Source organism: Miniopterus schreibersii, assembly GCF_964146895.1.
Source record: "Miniopterus schreibersii genome assembly, chromosome: 3".
Taxonomy (NCBI): Eukaryota; Metazoa; Chordata; class Mammalia; order Chiroptera; family Miniopteridae; genus Miniopterus; species Miniopterus schreibersii.
In genome coordinates this window covers 95502922-95519991 of record NC_138103.1, presented here as the reverse complement: position 1 = coordinate 95519991, position 17070 = coordinate 95502922, and the positions used below count along the sequence as shown (strand labels likewise).

The following is a 17070-nucleotide window of genomic DNA, read 5'->3' as shown; positions in this document are numbered from 1 at the left end:
GCAGAACCTAGTAAGTCATATGCTTTCCGTGTCAAGAATAATGCTGCCCCACAGGAGATACTCATTTATTAAGAACCATCAAGCATCCACTTGATTAACCTCAGGCTCTTCCTTCAGGCTCTTATGTGGACTTCAGTTCTCAGAGGCATTTCTCAGAGGTGCCGTCACCATTTCATTTTTGTCCTTAGAATTTAGCACTACCTAACATGCTAATGCTCATCTCTCCTCTCAAACATAAGCTCTGGGAGGAATGCTTTTTGTTTGCAGAACCACCAGTGCCTGTCCCAACAGGTGCTTGATAAATTTGTGCTGAATCAGTAAATAAATGGGTGTCACCACTGTGCAGTGACCTGTGCTCCTGGGTTATATGTAACAGTTGGTGATGCCTTTTAAACCTCAGCACCCCCAGGTCTCTTTCCTGGGAGCAGGAGGGGATGGAGATTAGATATGTGTCACTGATGAAATTAGTAAGAAGGGTGACCAATAGGGCACTCAAAAGTCTAGAGAAAGGTCCAGAAGACAGGACATGGGAATACGGAAGGCAGACTGCGTATCCTAAATTGGAATTCCAGACCAACGTGACTCAGACTGTCACCTGCCTGCTTCGAGGAAGGGTGTGTCATTGACCTGATTTTCACATCAGCCCTGGGTTTCTAGACAGGATCAAAGGGAGAGGCCAGCAGGGCAGGAATCATTGGGGCCCAAAGGGGAGGAGGTAAAGAAGCCAGGACTGACAAGCTGCTCTATCTGGGAGGAGCAGACACCGCAGTGCCCTCGGTCCCGTTGCAGGGAGTTTGCAGAGATCGCTGTGCAGGGCGAGGGTGCAGAGGTCCCAGCGCCTTGCAGAGCCCACAGCCCTGTCCTGCTCCGCAGGGCACCCCGAGGAAGCATGACCGGGCAGGCGCTGCTCCTGCTCCTCCTGCTGCGCTGGCTCCCGCTCCTGGAAGGCGCCAAAATCCTGACCTTGAGCTTGTATGGTGAGTGCTGCGAGCCGTCGCGGAGCTCGCTCCCGGGCTGTGGACACAGGGGACCCACCTGTCCTCTCTGGAGCTGCCAGGCTGTGGCTGCACAAAGCTGTCCCCAGGGAAAGCACCAGGCTCCTCCGAGGCTGAGCACCAGCTGGGAAAGCAGGCAGCTTGCCTCAGCCACAGTCCCAGGACCAAGGTTCCGCAGTTCAATGCGAATCAGGTCCCGCAGATTTCTTCAGGTGTCTGGTGCGCGGGCTACAGGGTGTCCGACTCCCAGGGTGTCTGACTTCCAAGTGGAGCCAAACTCAGGCCCCAAATAAGTACCTCCTGTCAAAAGCATTTACTCTCCAGGGACCTTTCTAGGTTCGCCACCTTCTCCACGTGAGTGCCTCCTGGAGAAACCAGACATTTTCTGGTTTCGCTGTTGCAGAGGGTCCAGGGAAGAGCTGAAGGAGAGCTCTGATTTGTCTGCTCTGAGGAGCCCGTGCATGCCGCCCGGTGCAGGGACAGTTAGGGGACACAGCCCTGAGTGACAGGTAGTCCGTTTCCAAGGAAGAGAGATGCTCTATGCTTGTCCCATGGACAGGGAGGTCCCAGGTCACAGGACGGGGAAACTGTAGATGAGGGTTGCTTGAGGCGAGGGCTCAGAGAGCTGGGAATCGATCTGCATGAGGACTCGAGGGTCCAGAGCACAGCTGCCCGACTAGGAAATGAAGAGAGAAATGAAGCTTTCCTTTTGTCCACCATCCAGCCAGGGGTTATTCTGAAGCTCCCCTGGTCCCCTATCCTCCCACCCTTGCTTTTTTTCTCCATGCACCTCAAAAAACAGAAGCCTTGTTCCTAGGGGGAAGCCATTATCTACTGATGGACCGGGCGTCTCAGATTCTTCAAGATCATGGGCATAATGTGACCTTTCTTCAACACAACGAATTTCATGTTGTATCAGGTATCATCTCTTCTAATTCTGTGGACTAGTGCTGTCTAATCGAAATATAGAATGAGCCACAAATACAAGCCCCATAATGTGATTGTTAGAATTCCAGAAACACATTTAAAAGAAAAGAAACGGATCAAACTAATTTTAATAACATATTTTATTTAACTCAATATATCCAGAATGTCATTTCAACATGTAAACAATATAAAAATTATTAATGAGATATTCCACATTTGTTTATAATAAGCCTTTGAAATCTGATGTGTATTTTACAGTTCACACCAGCCACATCCTAAGTGCTCAATAGCCACAAGTGACTAATGGTGACCACACTGGACAGTAGTTTCTGGGCCCTCCTTCCATAGATGATAAGCTGCGAGTGCCTTGCATATGCTAAATGTTCTGCAAAACTTCAGTTTAGCCCTCTGAATTATTATAATGAACAAAAATACTGAGTGTTGGCAAGTGTTTATTTAAAGGTCCAGCTTAAAACTATGACTTTAGCAAAAGAAAGTTTGCAAAGCTGTTTGGCTCTGCTCATTGCCTTCTGCGTTGCTCCCTCATCTACACCTTCACCTACACCTTCACCCCCTCACCTACACCTTTAGCCAATCGATGCAAACCCTTCACACACATTTCCATAAATAAAATGCTGCTTTACTTATGTTGCTTAAAACCTTGCCTATAGTTGGTGAAGGTTGAATGAACATGTTTTTCTTACTGATAAGGATTCCAGAAAAAGAAAGCAGTGAAATTGCAAGATAAACTTATCAAAGAACTAATACAAGAAAAAATTTTAGAACTAAAATACAAATCTTCGTATTGAAAGGACCCACCTAAAACACACAAAAAACCCCCAAAACAAAAACCTATGGCAAGGCAAATCATGGTAAAAATTCAGAATACCAATGATTAATAAAAATAGCTTTAAAGTTTCCATATACTTCAATAATGAATAAGACCCAGAATGACATCGACCTTTATTTTTTTCTTTCCTTTCTTTAAAAGTGTTGAAAAACACACTTTTAAAAAATGTTTTTATTGATTTTTAGAGACACAAGAAGGGAGAGGGATAGAGAGAGAGAAACATCGATGAGAGAAGAACATCATTGATGAGCTGCTTCCCGCACACCCCCTATTGGGGATCAAGCCGGAACTAGGGCATATACCCCAACCAGGAATCCAACCATGATTGCTTGGTTCCTGGGCTGACGCTCAACCACTGAGACATACCTGGCCAGGCATCATCAAACTTTTAGCATTGACATTGTATACAGAAAACCAACACTATTTTACAATAAAATAGTCTCAAAGGCTTTCCTTTTCATATAAATTTAAATTTCTCAAAAAGTAGAAGTAACTACAGGGTTTAGGCTGACCAGAACAACAGCTAACCAAGAAAGAGGAAGACAAAGGGTCAGAGAATAGAATTGGCAGAACAAAAGATTTGAAGATTTGCTGTAAGATACCAGCTGTGCGGTTGGCCTGGACAGCAGTCAGTCCAGATTAGATCAATGATAGGATCCAGGAGGAACATTTCCTGGAAAAAAGAAAGAGGAAGTTGACCTTATTGAAAATTGTATTGAGAAAATATTGGAGAAAGTAGGGAGACTGACCAATTGACACAGAAACAAAATAAAACAAACAAAACTAAACAAGTGAAAAAGAAAGGTAATGCCCGGCCGGGCGTGGCTCAGCAGTTGAGTGTCGACATAGGATCCAGGCGATCAGGGTTCAATTCCCAGTCAGGGCACATGCCTGGGTTGCGGGCTAGCCGATCAATGGCTCTCTCATCATTGATGTTTCTATCTCTCTATCTCCCTCTCTCCTTTCCTCTCCCTGAAATCAATAAAGATATATTTTTTAAAAAAAGAAAAGAAAGGTGATTATTTATTCTAGGGACAAGAAAGTGCACAAATTGAAAGAAATCAAATGAGGATATACTATTTGGCTCAATAATGAATAATTTTTACACAGTCATCACAGTGTAGACTCAGGATGTTTAACCCAATATTGTGACATAGCTGAGAAGATGCCTCTTGCCTTTGAAAAGCTCTGACATAATTCTGGGAATCAAGATGGCCATGTGCATATGTAGGGCTGTGCATATGCTCAAGAAAGACCCAAGGAAGTCCTACCTGCTCACTATTGGCTAACTGTGAGCCTCTGAGCAAGCAGAAAGTGAAGGCAATGGCAGTGTCATAAACTGTCTGCCAGGGCATTGAAAGCGTACCCAGCACCCACACAGAACCCCTCAGAAAAAGCTGGGACAGTTATAGTTGCAAATCATTTGAGGAAGTCTTAGCCTAATTATTAGATGACCACTAACTAACTGATCAGAGACTCTGATGGCCAACTATGACAAGAAAAATAGATTTTACACTAAATAGCAGTAGCAACAACAATGATAAGCAGCAATAATAATAAACTGGGGCTGGAGGAAATCTGATTTCCAGAGTTGCCACAATATACTATTCAAAATGTCCAGTTTTCAACAACAACAAAAAATTATGAGACATACAAAGAAATAGGAAACTACATTAAAAGAAAACAGTGAATAGTCCATGAGGAAGCCCAGGCAATAGATTTACTAGAAAAAGACTTTAAATTGATGATTACAAATCTATTCAGGGACCTACAGAAAGTTGTTTCTAAAGAATTAAATAAAAGTATGAGAACAATGAGAGTGACTGCTAATAAGTTTGATATGTCTTTTGAGGATGAGAAATGTTTTAAAATTGATTGTGCTGATGGGTGCACAACCCCACACACTTACTAAAAACCTCTAAATTGTACACTTTTTAAGGGTGAATTTATGATATGTGAATTATATCTCAATAAAGATGTTTTAGAGAAAAAAAATTTCTGAGAAATAAGTGAAAGGACTAAAAATGTGTGACATTTAATTACATTTTCTCTTCTCTCTCTTCTTAGGCTTTAAAAAGGAAAAAACATACCAAAGTGTCCTTTGGACTCCTCCTGGAGACTATCACCAGGAATTCAAGAAAAACTTAGAATTCTGTATAAAGGAAGCTTTTCTGGGGAGGTAATAGTTTTTTATTTTAAATAAAAGAAAAGCAATCATTATTTGAGAAATATAAATAAATGAATAAATGAATGGGAAACATCTCCAACATCACTGAACCAATCACATCAGGCAGTCTTGTGGATGTGGCCCTCTGGTTAACAGCCCCAGAAAGTTCCGCTTTCAAGCCTATTTACGAGTAGAAATTATCCTGAGAAACTGGGAGCAGGGGTGGAATCTCACCCTAAATATAAAATCTTTTTTTAATCCTCATTTGAGGATATTTTTTCCATTGCTTTTCAGAGAGAGTGAGAGAGACAGAGAGAGAGAGAGAGAAACAGATGTGAGAGACACACAGGTGGGTGGCCTCCTACACTCTTCCCAACTGGGGCTGGGGGATGGAGCTTGCAACCGAGGTATGTGCCCTTGGCTGGAATTGAACCCAGAACCCTTCAGTCTGTGGGCTGACACTAGGGCTTAAATATAAATTTTAATAGACTATTTGCTTTGCCTTTAATCTCTCCAGCTCAGGGACAGTAAGGGGCAGCTCACCATTTCATCACTGGATAGTCATAGTAATTCAGTTTTACTTCCTTCTGTTCCTTTCTCTTCTCATAAATTTTTTGATGATTGGGTCAATAACAAAGATTGATTTTTGCAGAACTTGAACCTGGCCATTTATGATTCATTCAATGCAGAACTTTGGGACTCACTCTCAGCTTTATAGAGTGTAAGTCATGAGGCAATCTCCTGGAAATGCCACTCATCTGAAACTCAAAATAACAAGAAACTACTCATCTTAAGCATGAAATCACTGAAAGAAAAATCATGCCTATCTGAGTTAATTAGAATGTTCTTGCTCTTCCCTCATTTCTGCTAAAAGATGTTACTCCCCAGTGAAGGCATTTTTAAATACTGTCCCCTCCATAAAATCTACTTCTCTATACCACTGTTTTAGCACTTAATTTTGTGCTTCGTCTTTTTCATTATAAAGATTTATTGGGACCAGCCAGTCTGGCTCAGTGGTTGAGCCAGGTGGACCCATGAACCTGGAGGTCACAGTTCTATTCCAGGTCAGGACACATGCTCGAGTTGAAGGCTCTTTCACCAGTAGGGGGCATACAGGAGACAGCTGATCAATGTCTCTCATCAATGTTTCTATCTCTCTCTCCCTCTCCCTTCTTCTCTCTGAAATCAATAAAAAAGTCTATATATTATAATTTATTGGGGACTTAATACGTGCCAAGCAATGTAGTTATTAGAGACAGAGCAGAAAATAAAAGGGGTTGAAAAAACAAACATGCCCACCCCAGCTCTTCCCTCTGTTCTCTCCTCTGACTAGATTGTGCAGGAAACATACACTTTTAGAGTATGTCCCATAAGCCCTAGCACTGTGCAGAATTCTACAAGTATTTTCTCTCTCCTATGTCAAGTTAATGTTTATATTTTCATGTGCTAATTTCTAAAAATTTATACCATATGCCCTGTTTCTCAAAGCTATCCCATGTGCTATTTGAAATGTTTCTTTAAAGCTTAATTTAAAAATCCCCACTGATTTATATTACATTGGTGCAGCACACAGACAGAAACACCATACTAATTGCTAGACTAATTAGATTACTTCTATACTTTCACAATGCCTGGTTCTTTCCTTTGAAATACTTAGAAAACTTACTAATATTTATTAATTATAATGATTTGTTCAACATCTGTTTTCCCTGTTAAACTGTAAGCTCCATAAGGGCAAAACCATATTTTCCTTCCTCACTACTGGAGCCACACAACCTATCATAGTGGGTAACACATGGTCGCATAGTAGTCACAGGTGAACATATTGCACTATCTGAAGATCAAGATTTATTAAAATACTAGACCAAAATAGGTCACATCTTTCTTGACCAGCTTTTGATGGTTATTGAAACCTTTGATTGTCCTATATATAATTTGGAAAATTATCACAATTTGAGAATAATTCAAGAATCCTCCTTAGGCTACTCTTTTCTGGCTTAAGCTAGCTGTCTTTTTTTTTTCTTTTTAATTTTTAAACAATGATCCAATCAGAAACCCCTCATGAAGTTTGCTATGGCCTGAACTGGCTGTACATCTGGTCACATCTGTTTTCCCCTTAGCATCTCATGTCCTTTGGAAGAAGCCTGCCCTGCCCATCACACTGCTGAGATGACAAAAACAACCACCTTCCTTTCACTGGTCCCCAGTAATTATCAGTAATTATCCTCACAGGAAAGAGTTTCTTTATTGAAACAGAAGTTTTAACTTTTGTCCCAACATTAGTTCATTCCATTTTATTCTTTCTTCTGAACCAGTTTTAAATATAGTTGAACCATTTAAACATACGTGAATGGTGGTATATCCTGTGCTCTTGCGTTAGGACAAATGCACACTCGCCTTCTCTCTCCCTCCAGAGTAGGAATTCTCAACCCTGGCGCACAGTCTAATCACCTGAGGAGCTTTGAAAGAATTCTTATGTCTGTGTCTCACCTTCACAATGTCTTATGTAAATTATTAATATTATTATTGTCATTTTTTTTTAATCTTCACCCTAGGACATACTTAGAGAGAGGAAGTGAGAGAGAGAGAGAGATAGAGAGAGAGAGATAGAGAGAGGAACATCAGCAGGTTGACCAATTGCATTCCGTACGGGCCCTGACTGGGGATCGAACCTACAACCCAGGTACGTGCCCTGACCAAGAATCCAACCAGCAACTTTTGGTGCACAGGACAATGCTCAACCAACTGAGCCACACTGGCTAGGCTTATGTAAATTATTTATGGTGAAGTATAGGCATAGATGTATTTGTAAAGCTCCCCAGAATATATACAGTCAGGCTAGAGACCCGCCCTGACCCAATCATGTCTCTACCTGTGCACCGCCCCCATAATCCCTCCAGAGGACACAGGGCAGGGCTATTTCCTCGGGGTTCTTAAGTGCTGGGCCTTCACGTTAGCAAAAGGAGGTCATACAGTTGATTTCTGACCATCGGGTTCATGAAATGACTGCCTAATTCCTGGGCATAGGAAACAGGGATATTACTTTTCAGCCAATACTCTGGGTCCTGCAATCATCAGTGTAGAATCCCTTAGCCAGGCATTTGTCAAGTGCTGTATAATTGTAGCACATATTTAAACATTATTAAAAGAAAATGAAATAGATTCCCAATAAAACAAAGTAAAATATCAAGTGAAAACTATCATAGGACATTAATCCTCAGTAGGCTTTTAAGAATCTGTATCACAGGAGAGGCCCTTAAGGGTGGAGAAAAGTACCAAGTCTTTATTCATTGGCCCTTCAAAAGGAGTCCCAGGCAACAATTACCTTTTTTGCAGGGTTTTCTGCTAATGGAGTGTGAAGATATCTGTTGGCCCAATAGTTGAAAGTGAGAACCTGGCAGATGTCACTGGCACCCAGCTTTTAGAGGAAAATGCTGTTTCCAATGAAAATGCTATTCCTCCACTTGTGTTCATGGGTCTCTGTCATCAAGATGCTCACATCCCCAGGAAAACAAGTCCTACACATGAGTACATTTGAGAACAAAGTTAACTTAGAACTGAAGGTCATGCAGAGCATCATAAATGAGCTTCAGGACTCAGCCAGTAGAGAGAGATCAGAGACACAGGAACATCTGGTAACATCTCCCAGAGCAGGCACAGCAGAAGATGGGTAAGAAGAGGAGAGGAAAGAAAGAGGGAAGAGAGCAGAAGCATTCTAAGTATCAGAGAGAATTGTAGGGAAAACAAAAACAAGGAAATGGCATGGTGGAGCTGGAACATAAAAATACCAGTATCTGGAGCAGGAGGTCCTCAGGCGAGAGCAGTACAGTGGGCAGGTTGCTGCCAGACGTGCTTTTTCTTCTTGTGCTAAGATTCTTTTGAGTGTTTTCAGATGAACGCTTTCTATGAACATTGAATATCTCTCACTTCTTTGTGTGTTTGTTTGTTTTCAGAAGACCAGTTATGAACCTCTTGAAGTTAGTAAAGCTACATGCAACTCAGTGTAGTCATTTGCTCAGGAGGACAGATATCATGGGCCCCTTGAAAAATGAGAGTTTCGACCTGGTGGTGGTTGATGGAACAGACTCCTGTACTTTCCTGATTGCTGAGAAACTGGCAAGGCCATTTGTGAGCATCCTTGGGACCACGTTCGGAGTGACAAGCTTCGGGCTGCCTGAGCCTGTGTCTTACGTCCCCGCATTCTACTCCTCCCTGACAGATCACATGGATTTCTGGGGCCGCATGACGAACCTGCTGATGTTCTTCATCTCTACCTTGAGGGACTGGTATACCCTCGCTCAGTTTGACGGCACGATCAGAGAACATTTCCCAGAAGGCGCTAGGCCAGAGTTATTTCACCTTCAAAGGAAAGCGGAGCTGTGGTTTGTTAATTCTGACTTTGCCTTTGATTTTGCCCAGCCCCTGCTTCCTAATACTGTTTATATCGGAGGTTTACTGGATAAACCTGTTGAACAAATACCTCAAGTAAGTAAAACCTTTGTACTTGGGCGTAGAAATTGCTAATCATTTCTCCAAGGCGACTGTACAATTTTTATGCTGCCACCAGCAGTAGCAGAGCTGGTATTCCTCACTCAACATCAGGTGACGTTGGTCTTTTTATTTAAACATTCTGGTGAGTGCAAAATGGTACCTCCAATTTCAATTTTTATTTCCTTGATGTCCAGTGATATTAAACACATCACCATGTGTTGACAGTCATTCTTATATCTTCTTTTTCGAAGTGTCTGTTGATCTTCAATCCCTTTTTAGTTAGGTTGTTTGTTTTTTTATTTATAGATCTGTTAAAGTTCTTTATATGTTCTGGATCAAGATCTTTTCATACTGTGAATACTTTTCTCAGTCTTCAGAGGGCCTATTCATTCTCTTACTATTGTCCTTTGATAAACAGAAGCATTTAAGTGTGATGTTTATAAATTTTTTTCTTTTATCATCTAAGAAATCTCTGCTTATCTCCAGGTGACAAGGATATCCTCCTATGCTCTCTTTTTCTATATGCTTTATAGTTTTAGATTTTACATTTAGGCCTGTGATTTATCTCGAATTGATGTTTGTGCATGGATGAATGTAGGGGGTCTGTGATTTTTTTTTAATGGATAGTCAGTTGTTCTTCGGTCTTCCTGATTTCTCTAAGACACAGTACCAAGTGCTTAGTCCATAAAACTTGCTAAGTGGTTGCTTCTGTTATGAATGGGTGGGCTAGTGAGAGACCCAAATCTCATTTTATCTTCTTTTCTAACTACTGCTTTTTCCCCAGCCCTGTAGCTTTACTAACTACAGAGCTCCTGTTTCAGCTGCTCAACCTCAGCCTCCTTAAGCCACATCCAACCCCAGACCTTTCTGACCTAAAATACTACAGCCTCTTATATGGAGTCAGCCAACACAACTTACAGTGTCTACCACTGGCTCTCACTAGGTGGTTCTCAAACTTGACTGCACATCGGAATCACTTGGGAGGAGGGAGGGCTTTAAAAAAATGCCAATGCTGGGGGCCTCTCCCCAGAAATAATGACTTAATTGGTCTGGGGTGCAGCTTGGGCATTGGAAATTATTTATTTATTTTTATTTATTTAATATATCTTTATTGATTTCAGAGAAAGGAAGGGAGAGGGAGAGAGAGATGGAAACATCAATGATGAGAGAGTCATTGATAGGCTGCAGCCAACAACCCGGGCACGTGCCCTGACCGGGAATCGAACCCTGATCTCCTGGATCCTAAGGTCGATGCTCAACCACTGAGCCACTCCCAGCTGGGCGGGAATTTTTTAAAGTTCTCCAGATGATTCTAATTTTTAGCCAAGGTTGAGAACCACTGGCTCAGAGAACTACTGGGGAAGGTTTGAAAGGGTTGTGCCTGATACTGGGGCCAGGGCTACGGTGAGGAGAAATATTTCTGACAACCAAATATTTCATGCTTCACAGAAACAAGGTGACATACAGGAACTGGCAGCTGCTATGGGTATCTCATCAATTACATATGCTGCTTCACTGCCAGGGCACCTCCCAACCCAACCCTGGAATACATGCCATGTGGTTTCCATGCCATGAGGAGTAACTCGTGGGATCAGAGAAATGTAGAGAGCAGTGATGAGAGATTCTCTCAGAAGCATACTCTGAGAATGTCATTTGGGTAGAATGGAGGCTGAGAGGAGCACAGATGTCCTTGAACTTCACAGCTTGTCTATGGCAAAGCGCACATAGGTCACAGGGAACTGAGAAAACGGAGAACTTGAGTTTACATTGTGTAAATCGTGACACACATATCATGTGTCTGTCTCTCTGACCATCACTACATATTTCTGCTGCTTCCCCAGCAGGGTAGATGAAATCCAGTTACTAACCACATGAGGATCCAGATTATCTACCTGGTGCCTCTGGGGGAAGCCCTTAGTGCAGGGGGAAGGTAAGGGTTAACGCAGTCTTCTGGAGGATGCTCTCAAAAACCGTCCCCCGTCTTCCCTCCTGAGCAATAGAGAAGAATTTGAAATTTAACTCATCAAACTATGAAGCCTGGAGAGAAAGCATATACCACTCTTGTGATCCTGAGGAATCAAGGCTCAGAAAACCTCCCTCTTCCAGACCATCAGCTGCAGTAGATGTTAACCTGTAGGCAGGGGAGTCTTGGATTTACCTTGAACAGGGGAAACACACAGAGTTCAAATGAAAGGTGTGCTCCATAAACACTGTAACTCTTATTGGCAGCCAGGTAGCAACTTTCTTGTCTTTGCTCTCTCCAGGAATTCGAGAACTTCATTGCCCAGTTTGGCGATAAGGGCTTCATCATTGTGGCCCTGGGCTCCCTGGTGAACATTGTTCAGTACCCGGAGGTTCTTAAGGAGATGAACAGTGCCTTTGCTCAGCTGCCTCAAGGAGTGATATGGAAGTGTAGTCCTTCTCTTTGGCCCAAAGACATCAAATTGGCAGCAAATGTGAAAATTGTGGACTGGCTTCCTCAGAGCGACCTCTTGGGTAAGGGCATCCTCTCTGCTGGCAGGAGCCATGGCTGCCTTTTCCTCTCCAGTTACTTTTTCTTTGGGGTTTATTGCAGACACCACCCCTACGTGGGCACTCCACCATCATGTAAAAAGGAAAGCATCTGTTAGTGAAAGGCAAAGCACCAGGAAAGACTGGCACTCTAGGGCCCTTTCATTCATTTATGACCCAGACCAGTTATCCACAGCCACTAGCGAAATTCCAGTGGGGTTCCTGTGGCCTCTGGCAATGGACAGGTGATCAGAATCAGCCAGAGCACTCAAGAAGTGCCTGTAAGTGCTTTGGGGCATATCAGTGCACACCAGGAGGGGAGTCTTTGCTTCACAGTGGCCCTGAGCCAGCTGCTCATTATACACAGACACATGCAGACACCAAGTGGTGGCCTTGCAGTGTGACAGACCTCCTCACTGTCCTGTCTGAGATGTCATGACAGCATCCCCAGTGGGTTTCCTCTCTGGCCTGCGCTGCATCCTGGGACACCTCATGTGCATAGCAACAGACTGGACCAGAGTGACGTGGTGAATTGGGAACACAGGTTTTTGGTTCTACCCTTGCAAATGTATTTCAGTAGCCTGTGGTAGAGCCCAAGAAATGCACTTTACAAAAGCACATTAGGGGTTTCTGAGTTCCTTGGCTAGATAAATGCCTCCTCAACATTTTATTTTGCTCCAAATGAGAAAGGGATGGTATGACAAGGACTGGCAATACTAAGGCATAAGGCACAATTTATGTTTAAAAATGAATTAGAGGGACGATGAATGGATAGATAGATAAATGCTGGGAGATCCTGAGCTTAGTTCTGTCTCTGCATTCTCAGCTTCAGCTGGTCTCTGGTTCAGGTCTTAGACCTAGGTTTCTGAGGATGCTCACAGAGTGTCTCCCAGGTAACTGCCTCTTTACAGTTGTTCCCAAATGCCTCTAGATTCCCTTATTGTGTTTCCCAAGTTCTAGAAATTCTTTCTTAGGCATCATCCTTGCTATCTTTCTTCTTTTTCCTAGCTCACCCCAGCATCCGCCTGTTTGTCACTCATGGAGGGTTGAATAGTGTGATGGAATCTATCCAACATGGTGTGCCCATGGTGGGCATTCCGCTCTTTGCAGACCAGCCTGGAAACATAATCCGAGTAGAAGCCAAAAATCTGGGTGTCTCCATCCTGACAGAAGAGCTCAAGGCGGACACCCTGGCTCTTAAAATGAAACAAGTCATCGGAGAAAAGAGGTATATAGTGGAATTGACCAGAGGGTCCCTGGCCCCTCAAATAAGCTAAAACTCAGCATCAAGATGCCAATGGACCTATTTTCTTCCCTGAATGCCAAGTTAAACAAATGACCCTTATATTTCAATAAGCAGGATTTAGAACAGATGATAGGAAGAATTCTGTCTTTAAAAGAAACTTTATAAAAGTTTCTCTCTTAGAGCTTTTGTTCTCTTGACATGCCTAATATACAATTCTAACCAGGTGCTGGGTGTGGGAGGGTTCCTTTTACTTCTTCAAATTCATATTTCTTTCCTCCAGAGGACTTTGTCCTTAACTGTTCCTGGACATTCTTTCTGTTCTCCTACAATGTCCCCTCTTCCGAGAGGCTCTCTCTGATCAACCCGTTATCCTACATAATTTCCTTCATAACATGTTTCATACTTTATAATTATTCTAAGTATTAGGTTACTTATTTATTGGCCTTTCCTCCAACTCAAATGTAAGCTTCATGAGCAGAGGAGGGTCATGTCTTTCTTACTGATCATGGCCTATCTCACTTCACTGCCATGCACACAGTAGGCTCTCAAGTAACTGTTGGACGGGTGAAGAGTAACTAAATACTAGTCCTCTAAATCACGGCCCAAGAAACACAATTAGGTGCTGGGGTCCATGAATCCCTGGAATTGTGAAATTGTAAAAGAAAAAGTGTGTTTGCATATATACATTTCCTGGAGGGTGTTTGCCTAATGTTCATCAGATTCTCGGTGGAGTCTAATATCCAGAAAGACCAAGAGCTGCTGCTTCTGGAGGGATTATTCCCTCCCTAGAGTGATTCCTGGGTGGCGTTCAGCACGATGCCTACGGAAGGGCAGCCCCAATATTCCCTAGAGACCCTCTTAGCACCCAACTCCCTTCCTGGCAGGCAGTTAATGTTCGCAAATGAATAAACTAAATGACACAGGCTCCCTAGAACCGAGACTTTGGAGCCGGGCCTTTGTGTATCAGGGTGGCTCTCTACTGAACAACTGTCTGGACAGTTGAGAAGCTATGATCTTCCTCCCTCTGCCCCAGAAGTCCTGAGACACCTTGACGGTTCCTTGCTTGCAGTCCTCTCATTGCTATGAGCCTGCCTCCCCATGAGGAAGAAGCATCCACCCCAAATGGTTCCAACTTAAACTCATGACCATGGCCCTGACAGAGGCCCTCAAGGATGCCTGACCATCTTATTGTATTTTCCTAATCATCTTTCCTACCTACTCTCCTATACTGTTTTAATTTTATCTTCTCAAATCTCCAACATATTTTTCTCACTCATTCTTTGTTTTATTTTACTGGGGAAAAAAGAGAAGCCACCAGCAAAAAACTTCTACATGTGTTTACCATCAAATTTACCAGCCTACATGCCAAATCTACCTCCCTGCCTCCCTGCCTCCCTTCTACTCCACCGGCTCTTGTAGCTGTCTCCCATTGGAGGCCAGGCCCTGCCCTGGACTAAAGGATCACATCCTCTCACTTATCAAAAGCTTTTGCTTCTGCAGTTTGCCCCACTGTCTCCTGCATTATTGCTTTTCTCTTTCTTCTGGAACACTTTTATCAATTAAAAAAAAAAAACTTGTTGTAATAACTCTCATGTTTCTCCTCAACTTTTTATTCTGAAAAGTTTCCAACTCCCAAAAAAGTTACAGGAATAATACAATGAGCACTTGTATACCCTTCACCTATATTTACTATTTATTAACAGTTTGCCATATTTTGTTCTCTCTCTCTCTCTATTTTTTTGCAGAATATTACATATGTATACAAATGGCAGAATCCTTTGGGAATTTGCCTTTACCTCTAAAGACTTCAGCATGTGTCTCCCATGAATGAAGCATTTTCCTACATAACCACAGTACAATGATCAGAGTCCAGAAATTTAACAGTGAAGGGTCCTAGACTTAAAACAAACCTTCCTGATCTTACATCACCTTATAGCTATATTCCAAATCTCTGCTCTCCTTCACTGTAAAACTCAAAAGGAGTCATCTATACTCTTTGTCACCACTTCCTCTTGTCCCTTTCTTTCATCAGCCAACTTCAGTAAGGCTCCCCCACTCCACCAAACAGCTCTTATCCAGGTCACCAGTGGCGTCTACACTGCTAAAGCCAATGACAGCTCTTCAGTTTTCATCTTACTCACCCCATCAACATAATTCATCCCAATTGGTCTGTCCTTGAACAATGACTTCAGTTGACCCAGACACCATACTCTCTTACTTTTCTCCCTTAACTGACTGCTCCTTCTCAGTCTCCTTGGTCAATTCCTCTATTCCACAACCTCCAGACTTTGTAGGGCTCCACACCAGGGCCTGGTCCTTGGATCTCATCTCATTTCTAATCCACAGTTAACTCTTGGGCTTCTCACCTAATCTCATGGTTCAAAATACCCTCTATAGACTAACGTTAATTTCTAAATTGATATCCGCAACCCAAACCTTTCTGCTAATTGCAGTCTATCTTATCATCTTCCTAACTGACATCTCTTCTGATTGTCAAGTAGGCATCTCAAAGTTACCATTACCAGATATCAACTTTGGACTGCTCCCAACACCCTTAAGCCTGCTCATCAAATCTTCCCCGTTTCAGTAAATTATGACTCCATTTTTCTCATTTATCAGGCCCAAAATTTAGGTGTCTTTCATTTAAAGATTGCAAAAACTTAAATAACAAACAAAAGGAAGTGTAAGAATTTAAATAACAAACATAATTCAGATTTATAGAATCATTTGTTATTGTAGGATTTATAACCCAAAGAACTTGCTAATTTAAAGTTTGTTTTTTAATGATTTAATATCATTTAGGTCATGAAACTTTCAAGAAAAGTCTGATTTGGAAATCCTTCAGAAGTTTATTCTATGATGGTCAGAAGCAGCTTTGGCCTCAGAATTGGCTAAATAGTTAACATTTGACCTTTGACATTCCTCCAAACTGATATAGCATGCATATACATATACATGCATATATACAGTGTGTATATGTACATATACATGTATATATAGCATCCATATATATACACACATGCATATATACATATGTATATGTAAACAAGACATGTATATATGTTATATGTATATATATGTGTGTATATATATACACAAAATATATATACACACACAAATATATATATGCGCATATTGTGTGTGTGTGTGCATCTGCCAACAGGTACAAATCGGCAGTGCTGGCCGCCAGCATCATCAAGCGCTCTCACCCCCTGACCCCGGCTCAGCGGCTGGTGGGCTGGATTGACCACATCCTCCAGACAGGGGGAGCGGCTCACCTCAAACCCCACGCCTTCCAGCAGCCATGGTATGAGCAGTACCTGCTGGATGTCTTCTTGTTCCTGCTGGTGGTCACCCTGGGCACCGTGTGGCTCTGTGGGAAGCTGCTGGGCCTGGTGGCCAGGCGGCTGTGCGGGGCCAGGAAGCTGAAGAAGGCCTGACGCACAGTGACTTGGAGGAGGGTGTTGGGGAGACACTGGTTCTTCGAAGACTTCCCCCAGCACAGGCCATCCCTGGTGTCCCCGTCACCTCCACTTGGACCAAGGCACAAAAGTTGCTTCTCACTATTTTCTGTCTCCGTTTAGAAAATCTTATGAAGCAATCTTGGGCTTCTTTTTTTTTTTTTTTTTTTTGGTATGTTAAAATGTACATCACATAAAATTGACCATTTTTACCATAATAAATTTCCAATAAAAGTTGTATACTTTTGTATCTAGAAGAAGCGTTATGGTTTTGTAGCTCCCTATTATTTTAAACGAATTATTACTTCCTTTAAAATTTGATAAAAATAAATTAGGTGATTGTTTTCAAGGTTTTATAAACGGGATATAATTCTCAATTCTGAGTATGTTTACAGAAACGTGGGATTGGGCTATATGTACTC

The 17070-nt window shown here is 42.4% G+C and overlaps 1 protein-coding gene across 1 annotated transcript; it reads left to right on the top strand.

Annotated features, from left to right (window-relative positions):
* Positions 1–889: 889 nt before the first annotated feature.
* LOC308554794 (UDP-glucuronosyltransferase 3A2-like) lies at positions 890–16627 on the top strand (the record flags this gene model as incomplete). The annotated part of the gene is made up of 7 exons (XM_081132325.1): positions 890–977; positions 1813–1914; positions 4840–4951; positions 8893–9424; positions 11695–11926; positions 12950–13169; positions 16351–16627. 7 exons carry the CDS (start codon positions 890–892, stop codon positions 16625–16627), a joined length of 1563 nt encoding a protein of 520 aa, XP_080988451.1.
* Between the last annotated feature and the right edge of the window lie 443 nt (positions 16628–17070).